Source organism: Pseudochaenichthys georgianus, chromosome 18, assembly GCF_902827115.2.
Source record: "Pseudochaenichthys georgianus chromosome 18, fPseGeo1.2, whole genome shotgun sequence".
Lineage (NCBI taxonomy): Eukaryota > Metazoa > Chordata > Actinopteri > Perciformes > Channichthyidae > Pseudochaenichthys > Pseudochaenichthys georgianus.
The window spans coordinates 575,516-594,369 of NC_047520.1; the positions used below are offsets into that span (position 1 = coordinate 575,516).

Sequence of the window (18,854 nt, forward strand, 5' to 3'; positions counted from 1 at the left end):
TCTGGGTTAATTTCTGTCCTAAACTCAAGGGTTTAAATAAGGATACAAGTGTGTGTGTGTGTGTGTGTGTGTGTGTGTGTGTGTGTGTGTGTGTGTGTGTGTGTGTGTGTGTGTGTGTGTGTGTGTGTGTGTGTGTGTGTGTGTGTGTGTGTGTGTGTGTGTGTGTGTGTGTGTGTGTGTGTGTGTGTGTGTGTGTGTGTGTGTGTGTGTGTGTGTGTGTGTGTGTGTGTGTGTGTGTGTGTGTGTTTAGGGATTTGCACCACGTCTCCTTTTGGACTCAAACAAACATCCGTTGCTCAATCGTCGTGATTTCCCGAAAGTGACTCACAGACAAAAACAGCTTTAAAGACAAATCTATAAATGACCTTTTTCTCTATAAAGAAAATAACATTTAATTTACTTTTTGGGCAAAAATATTTGATCCTTTTTTGTCTTAATATTATAATTTTTTTGGGAATTATTGCGATTTTCTTTCTTTCTAAAATGTTTGACTTTCTTTTACAAAAAATGTTCAAAATGTTTCTTTAAAATTTCGTTTTTTTCTGTTAAACTTTACTATTTTGTTCCTCTAAATATTATTACTTTTTTTGACATTATTAAGAAATATTACTGCAGCTGTTAAAAGACAGGACTTTTTTATTTGACATTTGTAGCTTTTTAAATATTTTGACCCTTTTTTCATCTATTATTATCTCCATCATTCTAAAACGTCTCATATATTTGTCTCCAATTATCTTTCTAAATAAAGTGTGTTTTCTCTCAGAAAGAAACCTTCTCCAGTTTTCAGTGAACTCTTTAGTCAAAATGCCCTTTTGTTCCCGTGACTCAGGTTATGCAAACTGTTCCTGCACATACTGACCAACATCTGCAGATCAAGACACACACACACACACACACACACACACACACACACACACACACACACACACACACACACACAGCACACACACACACACAACACACACACACACACACACACACACACACACACTCACTCACGCACGCACGCACACACACACACACACACACACACACACACACACAGGGGATAAATACACGGTGCAGCAGATTTTGGGTACAGAAGAAGAAGAGAGAGCACACTGCAGACTAACGAGCGTTTGAGAATAAAACTTTATCGACAGCCGACGATGAGGACGCTGCTGCTGCTGTGTGTGTGTGTGAGTGTGTGTGTGGCTCAGGATATCGATTATGACAACTATGACACGGTAAGTGTGTGTGTTTGATCAAAAGTAAGAACATTTATTATAATATAGTGCTTTTTAATTATTATTTCATAATGTCATAGTGTAAAATAAGTGTCTTAATTAAATGGTATATCTTAATCTGCTTGCGTAATTCATTTGCAAATCTTATTGTGTACATTAATCTAATTACTTTAAAATAATTTCTATTGTTTTTGTTTAACATTACTAAATTATCATGCATAAATATATGCATTATACGTAAAGGGCACACAACTTTATTGAATTCTACATCGACTTAAATATTTTAAGAAATAATATATAATATATTTCTCTTTATTTTTACAATTTCATTTAAAAAGTGCTCTATACAATCTGAATTAATGCATCCTTTAAACAACAGTGGCAAACAACTTTTAAACTGAAAACAATTCACAATATTTCCCCTTTACTTTCCTCAGGACACCAAGACGACGAAGAACGTGACAGTGAGTAGAATATTAAGCTGCAAATGTTGAAGTAATTGTATGAGTTGTATCTGTTTTAATGTGTTTATCTTGTTGACCTGCAGACTCCACCAGATACCGCTGTAGATGCTCGAGGTCATCGCCCAACAACGAGAGGCCGCGACACGTACACCCCCAGCCGCTACACCCCGCCCCCAATCAGCGGAGGAGGAAGGTACGTCTAGACTTCAATCTTTTAATTTAAATGTATTTTAAGGCCAATTCCACTCTACAGTATGTACAGGACTGTAAAGGTCGACGTTGTCTAAGAAGAATAAATTATATAGAAGTGTTTAGAGTTCATATTCTTTTAGACTTAAAAATATTTTTTTCAAGTTTAGTAAGGGTTACAAACCCGTAAAGGGCATCCTCTCTAATGTCCAGCAGGGGGCACTGGTTGCAACATGTTATAGAAGTCTATAAGACTCACATTACATCACGAGTCACTTGTTAGACGCTTTTATCCAAAGCGACTCACATACTCAGTACTGTGGACAATCCCCACGGGAGCACTTTGGGGTGAAGAGTCTCAGGGACATGCTGACTGCAGTGGGGTTTGAACCTGTGACCCCCTGACCCCAACACCTACGGACATGTCCCATATTTCAAAGACAGGAATAGTTCTTTATCTCGTCAAAGATACTTTTCTTTAAATCATTTGTTTAGCTCTTTAGTTGCCCATGGTGTCTGTGTAAACAGCTGGGATACATTTAGTTACTGTAACAAAGCCAGGCATCACTTATGGCTTCAAGCGCATTGACAAACAGTTGTACTCGGGTAACATCAGACCTCATGTTTGTTTGTTTGTTTGTCTTTGCCCCAGGTATCGTGGCCGCCCCTCTTCGACTCCGACAGAAGCTCAGACGGTTCAGGAGAAGGTGGTTCAGCCCGATGAAGGAGGGTGTACTCACGCTGCAGAGGAGATGGTAGGAGAACTCCAGCACATGATAGCCAGGGAGGAATATATTCAAATTCAAAGGTTTTTATTTTTACAGTTAGAAATGGCAATGAAATTCTTCTGACCTGAGATCCTCCAACAATGCAAAAATATATAATAAAATACAACAATACAAATAGAAAAAATAGCGCAAGAAGTCTATATACATGTAAATAGAATATGTTACAAACTAAGACACTCAAATCCAGCACCAGACACTTTTTACACTGCTATGGACAATCTTGTACTAATGTACATTCTCAAAGATATTGAAGTGACTGTTATTTTGTATATATTGATTGTTGTGCTTTTATTCATGTCTTAATGTGTGGCAGATGTATAAATGTGTCCTTTGATCGCGTATATATAGGATATACATATTTTTATATATCTTTCTTTTTGTATTCGGGATGGTGGGAAACGGTATTTCGATCTCTCTGTACACAAAAACTGAAAGATTGACAATAAAGTTAACTTTGACTTTTGATATGTACAAGAACAGAATATAAAATTAAATAATGTACATTAGGACAACATTGAATGCGGTTTATTGCGTTGATAACTATTGTATTTATAGAAATAAGTAGATTGCTAGATGAAGATAATTAAGCCGTTATGTTTCTGTCCACCAGGGGGTGCTGTGTCCAACCGGCTGCGAGCTGAAGACCATGCTGCTGAAGCAGGAGAGGAACGTCAAGACGGTAACACATGTTTAATCTTTCTGAGACATGTAGGCAAATGTATTTCTATAGAACCGTTCAACACAAGGCAATTCATCAGAGCTGGGAAGTAGTGGAGTACAAATACTTTGTTACTGTACTTAAGTACATGTTTCTGGTATCAGTACTTTACTCCACGACTTATTTTTGTGTTCATGTTGAACACAAATACCTGTACTTTCTACTTCTTACATGTTGAACACAATACCTGTACTTTCTACTTCTTACATGTTGAACACAAATACCTGTACTTTCTACTTCTTAAATGTTGAACACAAATACCTGTACTTTCTACTTCTTACATGTTGAACACAAATACCTGTACTTTCTACTTCTTACATGTTGAACACAAATACCTGTACTTTCTACTTCTTACATGTTAACCCAAATACCTGTACTTTCTACTTCTCTCATGTTGAACTCAAATACCTGTACTTTCTACTTCTCACATGTTGAACACAAATACCTGTACTTTCTACTTCTTACATGTTGAACTCAAATACCTATACTTTCTACTTCTCTCATGTTGAACATAAATACCTGTACTTTCTACTTCTTACATGTTGAACCCAAATACCTGTACTTTCTACTTCTTACATGTTGAACTCAAATACCTGTACTTTCTACTTCTCACATGTTGAACTCAAATACCTGTACTTTCTACTTCTCACATGTTGAACACAAATACCTGTACTTTCTACTTCTTACATGTTGAACTCAAATACCTGTACTTTCTACTTCTCTCATGTTGAACATAAATACCTGTACTTTCTACTTCTTACATGTTGAACTCAAATACCTGTACTTTCTACTTCTCTCATGTTGAACATAAATACCTGTACTTTCTACTTCTCTCATGTTGAACATAAATACCTGTACTTTCTACTTCTCACATGTTGAACACAAATACCTGTACTTTCTACTTCTCACATGTTGAACACAAATACCTGTACTTTCTACTTCTTACATGTTGAACTCAAATACCTGTACTTTCTACTTCTCTCATGTTGAACATAAATACCTGTACTTTCTACTTCTTACATGTTGAACTCAAATACCTGTACTTTCTACTTCTCACCTGTTGAACACAAATACCTGTACTTTCTACTTCTTACATGTTGAACCCAAATACCTGTACTTTCTACTTCTCACATGTTGAACCCAAATACCTGTACTTTCTACTTCTTACATGTTGAACACAAATACCTGTACTTTCTACTTCTTACATGTTGAACTCAAATACCTGTACTTTCTACTTCTCTACATGTTGAACACAAATACCTGTACTTTCTACTTCTACATGTTGAACACAAATACCTGTACTTTCTACTTCTCTACATGTTGAACACAAATACCTGTACTTTCTACTTCTCTCATGTTGAACACAAATACCTGTACTTTCTACTTCTCTCATGTTGAACACAAATACCTGTACTTTCTACTTCTTACATGTTGAACACAAATACCTGTACTTTCTACTTCTTCACATGTTGAACACAAATACCTGTACTTTCTACTTCTCTCATGTTGAACACAAATACCTGTACTTTCTACTTCTTACATGTTGAACACAAATACCTGTACTTTCTACTTCTTACATGTTCCAAACAGGCTGGTTTCTTTAGTTTGAATGTGTATAAAATATAGAGCTAGTTCAAAGACTTGTTTCTTTAAATCTAAATGCAAGATATGTTGTTTGTGGCAGAGCATCAACCATCTGAAGCCTCAGGTGGAGGAACTGTCTCAATCCTCCAACACCGTCTACAGATACGTCAACAGCATCTCCACGTCTCTGAGGGAGAGGCAGATAGTCATCAACGGTGAGGAATACTCTCTTTTATTCAGTTAAAGCACTAAATATACTTCTGCATGATAGACATTTCTCCTATATTTTCCAAGTACTCAGTCTTCACTTTACTGACCCAAAAATCCAGGTGAAAAAGAAGCAAAATTATTATTGTTTGTTTGTTTGTTTGTTTATTTAAAGGACAGTGCACATTAATCCACATTGCTGTAAATGAGCCAGTATTAGCCAGCAGGCTAATTTTCAACTGTTGTCCTTGGCAAGAGGTTAAATGACCACAACAAGACTAGAAAATAAAAACATAATTAAATAGAGTACAGCAGACAACATCAGTACAACAATAAATAAATAGCAGTACAACATTAGAGAGGAACAAACAGACATGCAAACAGATGAAATATCATCATACCTTGATACAGTTAAAAGTGTTCACATTTTTGATTGTTTAAAAGCCAGTTCTTATGATTGTGGTTAAATGTATGATAGGAAGTGTTATTCCTGATCTGTATTGGTATTGTGTTATATTATATATTTTTTTTTATTTTCCTGAAAACAACTGCTTTGGCAAATTATAACAGCACAAGAGATAATAAAATTAGTTATAATAATTTTTCTTTTTTTTTATAATTATAATTTTTCTTTTTTTATTGTTGAATTATTACGTTTTTATTTTTTAAATATTTGTAATTTATCATTATTATTTAAATTATTTTATTTGTTGTTTATTCTTGAATTGTTTACACTGATATGAGAGCATATAGATAGATACAATACAATTTTGAAGACTTGCAAATAATTTTTACAAACCCCAACCCGAGGCAAATTCAAACACATCTTCCAAAAAGAAAACTACATTAAAATAACATGATCTTTGTTTATTTGATTGCATCTTTAACGAGTTGTGCACATTGTCAGTAACGCTGGTGTGTTTCCCGCTCAGATAACAGCCGGGTGGTGAGTCAGTACACCGACCGGGTGGAGGAGCAACACGCCTACATCAAAGAGACCGTGGACACCGTGTTCCCCTCCAACATCAGAGTGCTGCATGTGAGAGAACCACAGGAAACACACTAACTGCTTCCTGTCTGACGTAAAGACCACAGGAAACACACTAACTGCCTCCTGTCTGGCGTAAAGACCACAGGAAACACACTAACTGCTTCCTGTCTGGCGTAAAGACCACAGGAAACACACTAACTGCTTCCTGTCTGGCGTAAAGACCACAGGAAACACACTAACTGCTTCCTGTCTGGCATACAGACTACAGGAAACACACACACTACTTCCTGTCTGATGTAAAGACCACAGGAAACACAGTAGGCTTGTTTGAGACACATTGCGGCTCGCCTCGAAAGTAGACGAGAGTAGCCGATCGCAGCCGGGGGAGGTGTCAAAAAGCTCGTCTTAAGTCGGACAGCTCGGACTCGGAGTCGGCTTGACTGGCTGGGTTTGCAATGGCGGAAATTGCGTTGCCGTTTTTCGTTTCAGATGAAGTGGATGCAATAGAAATGCCACATGTATTGTATGGAGAATGTAAATTGATTTAATCTTGCCATTTTAAATGATGTATTCAATAAATAAGGTTAAACCAAATCATTACATTACAATAGATTTTATTTTAATGATTTGGTTTGACTTAAAGAGAAACTTTATTGTTATTGCACATATTACAGGTACTGGGACAACGACATGCAGTTTAGCTTCTAACCAGGTGCAACAAGCAGTGAAGTGGAAAGTAATGTACACAATCTACAGAATAACATATAGAATGAATTGAATGATGAATAAACAGTGTGTATGAATACACTAGATATCAGCCTGTGAGCAGTATGAACAGTGTGTATTAATACACTAGATATCAGCCTGTGAGCAGTATGAACAGTGTGTATGAATATGCTAAGATATATAAAGTATGAAAACGGTAAGCAGTATAGTATAAAATATATAGATATTAATTTCATGATGATAAACATTGTGGAACAATGATGAAAAATGGGAATGGATGTGGCGACGTAAAACTGACACAAAACAACAACAAACTTTTGCCAGCCAATGGGAGAGCTTCATCAGCAGCACGTGGTAAAAACCACCAATGAGCGCTCAGCTCGAGATACCAGCGAGCCGTTTCCCATCAAGCATTTCGCTTCCGCAGCTCGTGGAGAGCAACTGCGCCAACTCGCCTCGCCTCGCTCTCAAGGCTGCGGCCGTCTTTGTCCCGCGAGATTTCAAAGTCTCATGTGGGCGAGCCTCCAGAGCAAGTCGGACAAAATGACTAACCATCATGCAACGCACGAGCAAGACGTTGATCGCAACTGCGCAGGTCTGCGCAGGTCTTGCTTGTCTCAAACAAGCCTACTAACTGCTTCCTGTCTGACGTAAAGACTACAGGAAACACACTAACTGCTTCCTGTCTGGCGTACAGACTACAGGAAACACACACACTACTTCCTGTCTGATGTAAAGACTACAGGAAACACACTAACTGCTTCCTGTCTGGCGTAAAGACTACAGGAAACACACTAACTGCTTCCTGACTGACGTAAAGACTACAGGAAACACACTAACTGCTTCCTGTCTGACGGAAAGACTACAGGAAACACACTAACTGCTTCCTGTCTGACGGAAAGACTACAGGAAACACACTAACTGCTTCCTGTCTGACGGAAAGACTACAGGAAACACACACACTACTTCCTGTCTGACGGAAAGACTACAGGAAACACACTAACTGCTTCCTGACTGCTGTAAAGACTACAGGAAACACACTAACTGCTTCCTGACTGCTGTAAAGACTACAGGAAACACACTAACTGCTTCCTGTCTGACGTAAAGACTACAGGAAACACACTAACTGCTTCCTGTCTGACGGAAAGACTACAGGAAACACACTAACTGCTTCCTGTCTGACGGAAAGACTACAGGAAACACACTAACTGCTTCCTGTCTGACGGAAAGACTACAGGAAACACACTAACTGCTTCCTGTCTGACGTAAAGACTACAGGAAACACACTAACTGCTTCCTGACTGCTGTAAAGACTACAGGAAACACACTAACTGCTTCCTGTCTGACGTAAAGACTACAGGAAACACACTAACTGCTTCCTGTCTGACGGAAAGACTACAGGAAACACACTAACTGCTTCCTGTCTGACGGAAAGACTACAGGAAACACACTAACTGCTTCCTGTCTGACGTAAAGACTACAGGAAACACACTAACTGCTTCCTGACTGACGTAAAGACTACAGGAAACACACTAACTGCTTCCTGACTGCTGTAAAGACTACAGGAAACACACTAACTGCTTCCTGTCTGACGTAAAGACTACAGGAAACACACTAACTGCTTCCTGTCTGACGGAAAGACTACAGGAAACACACTAACTGCTTCCTGTCTGACGTAAAGACTACAGGAAACACACTAACTGCTTCCTGTCTGACGTAAAGACTACAGGAAACACACTAACTGCTTCCTGACTGACGTAAAGACTACAGGAAACACACTAACTGCTTCCTTTCTGACGTAAAGACTACAGGAAACACACTAACTGCTTCCTGACTGACGTAAAGACTACAGGAAACACACTAACTGCTTCCTGTCTGACGGAAAGACTACAGGAAACACACTAACTGCTTCCTGTCTGACGTAAAGACTACAGGAAACACACTAACTGCTTCCTTTCTGACGTAAAGACTACAGGAAACACACTAACTGCTTCCTGTCTGACGGAAAGACTACAGGAAACACACTAACTGCTTCCTGTCTGGCGTACAGACTACAGGAAACACACACACTGCACTGTCTTTACGTCAGACAGAAGTCTGGCGTAAAGACGACAAACACTGAGACTAACTATTTACTGTGTGCAGTAAAGACTACACACACTGATGTAAACCGCTTCCTGTGTGCAGTAAAGACTACACACACTGATGTAAACCGCTTCCTGTGTGCAGTAAAGACTACACACACTGATGTAAACTGCTTCCTGTGTGCAGTAAAGACTACACACACTGATGTAAACTGCTTCCTGTGTACAGTAAAGACTACACACACTTATGTAAACCGCTTCCTGTGTGCAGTAAAGACTACACACACTGATGTAAACCGCTTCCTGTGTGCAGTAAAGACTACACACACTGATGTAAACTGCTTCCTGTGTGCAGTAAAGACTACACACACTGATGTAAACTGCTTCCTGTGTGCAGTAAAGACTACACACACTGATGTAAACTGCTTCCTGTGTGCAGTAAAGACTACACACACTGATGTAAACTGCTTCCTGTGTGCAGGGCGTCCTGGAGAAGATCCGTCAGAAGATCCTGAAGCTGGAGAAGGCGATCCAGACTCAGAGGGAGGAGTGCAACGAGCCCTGCACCACCAAGTGCCCCATCCCCGTGGTGTCCGGTAAGGCGTCCCTAATAACATCATTAAAGATCCTTAATTATTCGATGTAAAAATATGAAATAAATACATGACAAACACGCATATTGTAGCATATAGTCAATAACAAAAGAAGCATCTTATTATATGTAAAACAATATGCAAAAGGCATATTAAACTACATGAAAAATGTAACCTGCGTGTGTGTGTTTCAGGTAAGGAGTGTGAGGATATTTTCCGCCGTGGAGGAAAAGACTCCCAGATGTACATGATCCAGCCCGACAGCTTCACCGCTCCGTACCGAGTCTTCTGTGATCAGAGCACGCAGAACGGAGGTCAGAATCACTTCCTTTTAATATCTCCCATGTCTTAATGAGGTTTTTAATTAACATTTCTTCTTCTTTTGTTTTTATTTCCGCAGGCTGGCTTCTCATCCAGAACAGGCAGGACGGCAGCGTGGACTTTGGGCGACGTTGGGACGAATATCGACGCGGATTTGGGAACATCGCCTCTGACTCTGGGAAGGGTCACTGTCAGACTCCTGGTAAGGTTTTTCAAAATAAGAGTCAAGAGGATTTGTGAAGGGAGATGTAAGCTAATGGGTGGAAAACTGACATTATTTTAAACATATTTAAAAAATAAATAGGGGTAAAGGCATTGTATATAATATGTTATTGTTTTTGAACATATATTTCAGTATTTTAAAAAGTAATTGTATAGTGTATTAAATGATGATAATGCAAAAGTCATAGTATAGTATGTACAAAAATTAAGAAAAATCATGTAGTAAGTATAGATATGTCAAAAAAAGTAAAAGCATAGCATGTTAAATTAGAAATAAATGGTATCAAATGTTGAAAAATATATATTTTTAAAGACGTATAATCAATTTAATAAGTAAATAAAAAGTTATTAAAATAAAAACATGGTATGGTGTTTAAAATATTAGAAAAAAGTAATAGGATAGCATATAAAAAATATCATGTCTTAAGTTAAAGATCTCAGTACATTTCGAACACATTTGAGTACCTTAATAAATGTGTTTATTCACGATTTCGGGTTGTTGTTCACATCCAGAATTAATTTGTATTTTTTTCCTTTCTCACCTGCCAGGTGAGTACTGGCTGGGTAACAACCACATCAGTCAAGTGACCAAGATGGGCCCCACCGAGGTCCTCATCGAGATGGAGGACTGGACCGGAGCCAAGGTGGGCAGCAATACTTCTATTTACAGCCGATTTACATCTTTATAAAAGTCATATTAGGTAGTGTAGAAAATAAAAATAAGTCATATTGAAAAAATAGGGAAAAAACATTGTATAGTATATTGAAATATTGCCAAAGTAAAAAAACGGTATTTAGTATAGAATGTCGAAAAAGTCAAAAGAAAGGTCATAGAATGTCGAAAAAAAGAAGGATAATGGTCTTCTCTCAAAATATAAACTCATCTTGTTGCTTTTCCCTGCCTTTAGGTCCATGCTCAGTACCGCCAGTTCACAATCCAATCAGAGACGTCCAACTACGTGATGGCGGTGGACGGATACTCCGGGAATGCCGGGAACTGTTTCCTGGACGGATCCACGGAACTGTTTGGTGAAAACCGCACGATGACCATTCACAACAGCATGATGTTCAGCACCTACGACCGAGACAACGACAACTGGTGAGTGTCCTGGTAATGGTGACGTTTTCTTAAAATAGCTTTTATAATAGCCATATTTTTCGCTCCTTTTAAAAAAAACATATTTTTCTTTCGGTGTCTTTGAATGCACCGTCACACCAAAGCACATTCATCGTGTGTGTAAACCTACTTAGCAACAACACCGATTCTTGGCAATACAAAGTAAAAAAAACGTAATATAGTCTGTTGAAAAAGTCGAAAAAACGTCAAAGTAACAGTTCCAAGGATCCTTCCAGGTCATGATTTTGTGTTTTTTTGTTATCTAAACTTCCTTCGAGCCCATGTTTACATCCAACTGCACTTTATATCCTACCTCATACCATTTTTATAGAACACATATTTATTTTGAGTTTTGTAATTATCAACCACACTGACAAACAAATGTACAATAACTTACTTATTGACTTGTTTAGATTTGTTTTACTGCCTTGACCGTTTAGTTTTAGTTTTTATATTTTTATAGCAATGTTGTATTGTTTTATAAGCGTACTGTTCCATGTATCATAGGTCCAATTTATTGTCTCTTTATATAGTATATATTCAATGTTTTTAGCTTGTATTGTCAAATGACACTTATACGGTCTGTTATGTGTGATTGCACCTTCAGGAATACTTGGGATTTCGCTGTACTCTGTGAAGTGACAATAAAGGAGTCTAATCTAATCTTGTCTCCTTGTTTCCTCTCCCAGGGTCCCAGGTGATCCGTCTAAACAATGCGCCAGAGAGGATGGAGGCGGCTGGTGGTACAACCGCTGCCACTCGGCCAATCCCAACGGACGATACTACATCGGAGGAGCGTACACTCGCCGAATGGCCAAACACGGCACGGACGACGGCGTGGTGTGGATGAACTGGAAGGGCAGCTGGTATTCTCTGAAAACCATCAGCATGAAGATCAGGCCGTTCTTCGCCCCCAGCTAATCAGAGAGCATCATCAACGCACACATACGGGAAACCGCCAAAATAAAAGACAGGAAATGAATGTGTGGCTTTAGGGTTTGGAGTCAAACAGCTTCAAAAGTCTTTGTAGCTCATTTTCAAGTGTGTCCTTTATTTTAGCTGTAACCTTAAAGTTGGTGGACACACACACTCAAACACAACTTTTACTGAGAGTCTTGGCATGTGCTGATGTATACAAACACAAGCTTAAGAACAAAGTGAAATAAGAATTGATAAAAAGTAAGATTATTGTGTCATGTCTACAGGAAAAGAGAAGCATGGTACTGGTTGTGAGTGTTTGTGCTATGTCCTTTCTCGTGATGTGTGACGTCTTCGGTGTGCAGAACAAGGACGAGTCAACAGACTGTCCTCCGCTACTCAATAAACACGTTGAGGAACATACTTCCTGTCTGGTCTGGCTGTTATTTCACTAAAGGGACTGTAGAAAACGAAAGGAACTCAATTAATACTTCCTGCTACAGCCTGTCAAAAATAAAACACAAAAACGTATCATGGTGAAATATGCAAAGAAGGTTTAAAGAAAAGTGAGAAAAGTAATGCTAAATAATATTGTTGCTCATCTTCTACGTCAATCAAGAGGAGTAAGTGGGTTTAAACTGCTCAATAAACACAGTGTCAACTTTTGGGATAACAGGCTGAAGCACAAATGGGCTTTTGTAATAATGGGCCATCGCAAAAAAGGGCCATCACAAAAATGGGCCATCAGAACAATTGGAAATTCCCATTCTTGCCGGGATAGTTTTAGTAACTAGCTTATCTAGTCAGTCAAAAGTGGGTGTTTATAAATGCTAAAGATAAGGCTTATTGCATCAAGAAGCAACAGTGTTAAGGAATACTGGCAGAAAATTACTAATACATGTTTTAAATTGTAAGTAAGGTCTTTCTTTTACAAGGCAAAAAACATGACAAAATGTCACTACAGTATGTCCAAAAATGTTGTACAAAGAGTCATAGTAAAGTACGTCAAATACTATAGAGAAATGTAATTATAAATATTTTTAAACAATTGCCAACAGTAAAAAGTAGTAAGGAATGTCATAATACAAATATAATGTGTATAAAACTGTCAAATATATAAATGTAAAGTTACACCACAGTAAACAGCATACTGATTAATGGTACATTGAAACAGTATTGTATGCTATCTGAGAAACTATTCAATAAGAGACAGAGGTGACAGAAATGTGCAAAAGTGTGTTTTATTAACTGATCCGTACAAATCACATTTCAACATGCAGTGAGTTTATGGCTGTACAGCGAGGGAAGTCATTGTTGAAACAGTGACATAAATAATATAACAGGAAACAGAGGAGTGTGTTCTTTATGCATTGATATTTAAATGTGTCTAGTGACAGATCAGAGAAGATTAAAGCTGTCACCCACATGCAGAACCAGAGAAAGACACGGCTAATTTGTGAAGATTATTGTATTTACAAGCATTTTAAAATGGACGGAAAAACAGTTTGAGGTGTTTTAGAAATATAGGGTTTTGAATGTTTAACATTTTGGCTGTCATTGAAAGTTAGAGATTCACTTTGCCCCCCAGATTGTTTAAACTCATATTTTACTTTGTTTTCCAATAAAGTGACTTTTTTTAAATGGCAATTTCAGGTTTTGTATCAAGCAGAAAATGCATTCAATAAGGAAAACTGTACAAACCACATATTTAAAATGTTATCAACCCATTGAATGTCCGTTAGTACTACCATTATAATGCTTTAGATGAGGCAACATGGGCAAACTGCAGCTACCCAGACATTAAAAACAAAACAAAAGATATTTATTAAATTGTGAATTGAAGCAAAAGTCATTGTTTTATGTTTATGCAACAACACTCCTTGGTTTGGTTTAGGACCTGGTTTAAGGGTAGAATTAAATAGTTGGTTATGCACACATCAAACACATATAAGGCTGATTAAGCTAAGTGCATTGTTTCTGTTAAGTATGTTACGTAAGTCTGAGGTGTATAACTTAAAATAAGACTTCGAATAACTACGGCCACTAGAGGTCACCGCCTAACTATTTGTAACCTCCCTGCAGTGATTCTGCTTTACAATACATGATACTGATAATATTCAAAGTGAACGAACAGACTTTTTTGAAGTGCAACAGTAAGGTGGACGGAGGGCTTGGCGATATGGAGAAAATCAAATCAGTTGATAATGACATTAAGGAGATATTGAGGCGTTGATTATCGGAGATATCAATAAATATTAACACTTATATTACATTTTTAATAAATAATCATTAGTTATGTGGATATAGAGATTATAATGATGACGGAAAAAACAGTCTGGTTACTTCAGAAAATGATATGTCTTTGCAGTCTAAAAAAACAGGAAAAGACACTTATGCAATATACGATATCTAAAATCCAACGATATTTACTCTGAAATATATATCGATGTATTGCCCAGTCCTGTGTGCACGTTAACAAAGAGCGTGTTGTTGTTGTTAATAAACAGGAAAAATACAGTGAGGTGTTTATTAGAAGAGACCCGTTGAACCCCTAAGTGCTGTTAACTTCCTCCATGAACCTTTCTCAGTGGAGCTCTTCGGTCTCGAACTCCTCCAAGTGGGTGGTTTCAAATGCTAGGGACAAAGAATATACAAGACTTATTACAGCAAGAAGCAACAGTGTTAAGGAATACTGGCAACAAATAACTAATACCTTTTGAAATTGGAAGTAAAGTCTTTTTTTTACCAGTCAAAAAACATGACAAAATATCACAGTTCGGTATGTCGATATAGTATGTCAAACAATGTCGAGAAAAGCAATAGTGAGCAATGATAAATGCACAAAAAGTCACAGTTTACTATGTCGCAAATATTTGTAAACAATTGCCGACAGTAAAAAGTAGTAAGGAATGTCATAACAAATTATTAAAATGTATTAAACAGTAAACAGAAATATACATTGAAACAGGTGTTATATTCTACCTGAGAAACTATTCTGTGTTTATTTGAAGAGACCCTTTAAACCCTAAGTGCTGCAAAATAAACTTCCACCATGAACCTGCCTCAGTGCAGCTCTTCACTCTCGAAATCCTCCATGAAGACCCGGTTCTGGGGAATGTCCTCGAACTGGGTCAAAAGTTCTCTCCGGACCGTTGGGATGGATTTATACCCGGGCGATGTTGGGTGTTCATCGACCGTCTGCAGCTTCATGTGAGGGACGTCTTCTGGAGACGATACAACTGTCCTCCTCTGGTGAGGAGTCTTGTCCCGGGGCCTCAAGTCGGTTTGAAGTGTTTGGAAGCTGTGATGATCCACGCTGAACGGAAACACCAGCTTACAGGAACCAGAGCAGGCTCGCAGCTGCACGTCGACCTCCACCTGGAGACGGGAAAACATGTTATTCCTCTAGAACGTCAATTCTTAGTTAACATTCAGCTGCCTCTGGCTGTAACACATGTATGTCCCCTCGGTGGGACGAATAAAGGTTTTCTGATTCTCACATTTCAACTGTACTGATTCATGTCTTCCTAGTCAAATGTGTGTGAAATAAGCAAACGTTAGCTTTGTTTACAGTATTTTGTTTTGCTAGAAAAATAGAAATAGGGTTGAATGCAGGCTATGTAAGAGTTCAATTATAACCAATGGAACAAGTGTCTGATTGGCAACTCTTGGACCGAGTGAAGTCTTTGGAAACAGTTGGTCACACTGAATTTAGCAAGTAATATAAGCGTTCTATTATGAAACCAAAATCAAGATTTAACAAAGAACGCGGCGAACAAAACATAAAGCGGAAAGAGCCCAAAACGCTCGCCAAAGATCTTGTAGCTCAAAGACGCTAAAACGCTTACCTACTAAAATAATGAGCTGAAAGATGCTCGTACTTCTTACATTCTTTACCTTTAAGGATCGAACAGCATTCTGAAAGAAGCGTTCCTGTTCATTTCTCTTACCTCTGTTCGATATAAGTCCACTAATTGTTTCTGGACGTCTCGGTTCACCTCCTTGAGTTTCAGCGACAACTTAGACGAACGTTTTCGCAGCGACGTTAGTTTCAACGCCAACACTTCGCTTTGTTCCACGAACTTCAGCTCTGAAACTGGAGACCAATAGAAACAGCATTAGTTTAAATCATCCTATCTTTATTACATCCAGATTATAGTGGTGCAAGAACGAGTGATTTGTTGTTTGTTAGTGTCAAAGAGAACAAAACATACCTTTCTTAATTACACATTCTTTAAATTAAAGCTAACTAAGGTGTTAAATGTCATCGTCTGCATGACAAATGGCCTGTGTGTTAAGATGTGGAGATTATCCTGCTGAACTATACGTGTACATTTCATAAAAGCTTGTTTGACACAGACATTATGTTCCGCAATAACCCAAAATCACACGGAGGAATCCCATTGGACCAGGGAGATGCTGCCTTCAGGGTCCAACACAGAAATACGACATCCCTGCACCAGTCTACCAAACATTACCAGGGACTACAGATGAAAAGTAGCCTCTTGAATAACTCTGGCACATGTCAAGAGATGGTGATTAATGCGTCCCTGTTACAGTCTCACCGTATCTGCTGACGAGGAATCTCCGGTTGTGGTTGTAGGCGTCGGTCATGACCGCCATGGACTTCTCCGTCGCGTCTTCGTGAATCTTTGCTGTTTTACACAGTTTTGTTAGTTTCCTCTCGACCTTGCTCTCCATCTGTGAGATCAAACCCTGCAGCCTGCAGCCGGAGGGGCATTTAGAAACCTGTAAAAGAGAAACAAGAGGGTCAACATCCGAATCCCTTTATTAGTGAATTATATACTTTCATAACTGTGTTTTCCAATATCTGCCATGTGTATGAAGTTGGTCCCATCCAAAGAAAAGTACGATACAAGGTAAATATAGAAAAACATTTTCCTTATGAGACTTTTTCCTCCTGAACCAGCCAGATTACAGGAAGACTGATACATACTCGATGTTTACTCGAGTAAAAGGGAATTAAGGTTTTTGTAAATCCACAAGGAAATACAATTAAGTGTCAGCATGGTTATGAAACTCTGAATCACGAAAATACTAAATATGCTTACTTAATAAGAAGTAACATTTGCTAACGCTACTACCTACCCTACTACTCTGATATATAGTTTAATATACATTATATCATTTTATATAAAACAATCTGCCTGATCTAAACACACACATCATATTGGCAAGATCTACAGGAGATTGTACAGTGCAATCAGATTGATAAACGTTTTAGAAAATCAACATAGGAAACATTTAGGGTTCATAAAAACATTTTAAAATCTTTATATATCTATATTTTATGAATAAATGTAACCTTTTGTTGGTTGTTTTTGGACTGTATTACCTTGTGCCTACTAGGATATTTTCAAGAATAAATAAGGGCACATGTATACGTGGATTAACAAAGATACCATATATATTATACTCATGATATACAAATATATCCAGTATTACAGGCGTTTGTAAAGGCTGATGATTTGCTGTCAAACTAACTCACATTTCAGGTTTTCATGTAGATGAATTCCTCAACTAAATTTGGTGAACTTCCACCTCATGAACTATAGTTTGATAACCGTGTGTGTGTGTGTGTCTCACCCAGTTGTCATCTGCACACAGAGGGAAGTGTGTGTGTGTCCGGCAGTGTTTCTTCATGTGTGTGTGACCTGAGGGCTGGCGGCCATCTTGTCTCTGCAGCCTTGTACAAACTGCAGAGAAAATAAATAAATAAAATAAATAATTGAGGTCAGCGCACCTTGGACCGGCCTCCAAATCACACATGAGATAAGATGTGAAGTAAGAGAGGACACGCGGAAAACACTTTATTTGAAATGAACAAACAAGTTGAACCAACATGAACTCAGGTTTGACTTTGTTAGATAACAAATCATTTTTAAATCTAACTTTTTCTCATCAAAATGGGATAAAATTACTTTTTGAGTAATTCTCAATCTGCTTAAGAACCAGGCAGTATACACTAATATATAAACAATACATAAATAAGTGCACATTGTAGTTTAATAGCTACAAAATGTTATTCTTCACCAAGTTTTTGTGTATATCAAATTATTTTAGAACATTTCTGGATTTAATTCCCAGAAATAATGTTTTATGTTAAATACGAGTCATTTAAAAATGTGGAAACAGATTTGTAAGCAAGATAATTCACTACTAACATAAATGTTGATTTTTAACAATGTCGTTAAAATACATTTTGATCCCCTTGTAAGTATTATGTAAGAAAATCTAATTTAGTCTTCCAGCAAAGTATTTAAAGAGTACATTTATTGTATTTGATAGAATAATGTGTAAATATATAATTGAAGTATATTTATATGGCATACGTTTTTAATAATTTATATATATTTGTGTATTAATTAAGAATAATGCAGACCGTCCAGATACAAGTGCGTTTACTTAAAATATGTATTTATGTATTACTTCCCGCTTCTTATAAAATATGAAAAATGTGATATGTAAACATCAACCTTAAATTAGATGATTATTAAAGTGCCTTTTAAAATGACGGAAATGTTTTATTTTAATTTGAAAGACAATAAAAACCTTTAAATAATAAATGATGTATTAAAAGAAATATGTATGTATCATAAATGTTTTATTGATTCTCTAGATAATATTTTTTTGAATAATAATGTCTACTTTATTATAAATTAAATATCTTTAGTGTGTTTGAAAA

General features: G+C 37.5%; 2 protein-coding genes across 2 annotated transcripts; one reads left to right on the plus strand and one right to left on the minus strand.

The window, feature by feature from the left end:
• The first annotated feature begins 1,069 nt into the window (after nucleotides 1-1,069).
• Nucleotides 1,070-12,571, plus strand: fgb (fibrinogen beta chain). Its single transcript, XM_034105891.2, has 13 exons — nucleotides 1,070-1,226; nucleotides 1,664-1,690; nucleotides 1,774-1,883; nucleotides 2,532-2,634; nucleotides 3,278-3,346; nucleotides 5,070-5,184; nucleotides 6,109-6,215; nucleotides 9,459-9,573; nucleotides 9,765-9,884; nucleotides 9,971-10,093; nucleotides 10,663-10,757; nucleotides 11,022-11,212; nucleotides 11,920-12,571. The coding sequence occupies exons 1-13, from the start codon at nucleotides 1,149-1,151 to the stop codon at nucleotides 12,149-12,151; spliced, it is 1,485 nt and encodes a 494-aa protein (XP_033961782.1). The 5' UTR covers nucleotides 1,070-1,148; the 3' UTR covers nucleotides 12,152-12,571.
• A 2,090-nt stretch (nucleotides 12,572-14,661) lies between these two features.
• On the minus strand, nucleotides 14,662-18,691 carry LOC117463588 (fibrinogen alpha chain). Its single transcript, XM_034105908.2, has 5 exons — nucleotides 17,756-18,691; nucleotides 16,714-16,897; nucleotides 16,099-16,244; nucleotides 15,211-15,526; nucleotides 14,662-14,782 (listed from the first exon to the last, which is right to left on the minus strand). Exons 1-4 carry the CDS (start codon nucleotides 18,011-18,013, stop codon nucleotides 15,212-15,214), a joined length of 903 nt encoding a protein of 300 aa, XP_033961799.1. The 5' UTR covers nucleotides 18,014-18,691; the 3' UTR covers nucleotides 14,662-14,782; nucleotide 15,211.
• Nucleotides 18,692-18,854: the final 163 nt, after the last annotated feature.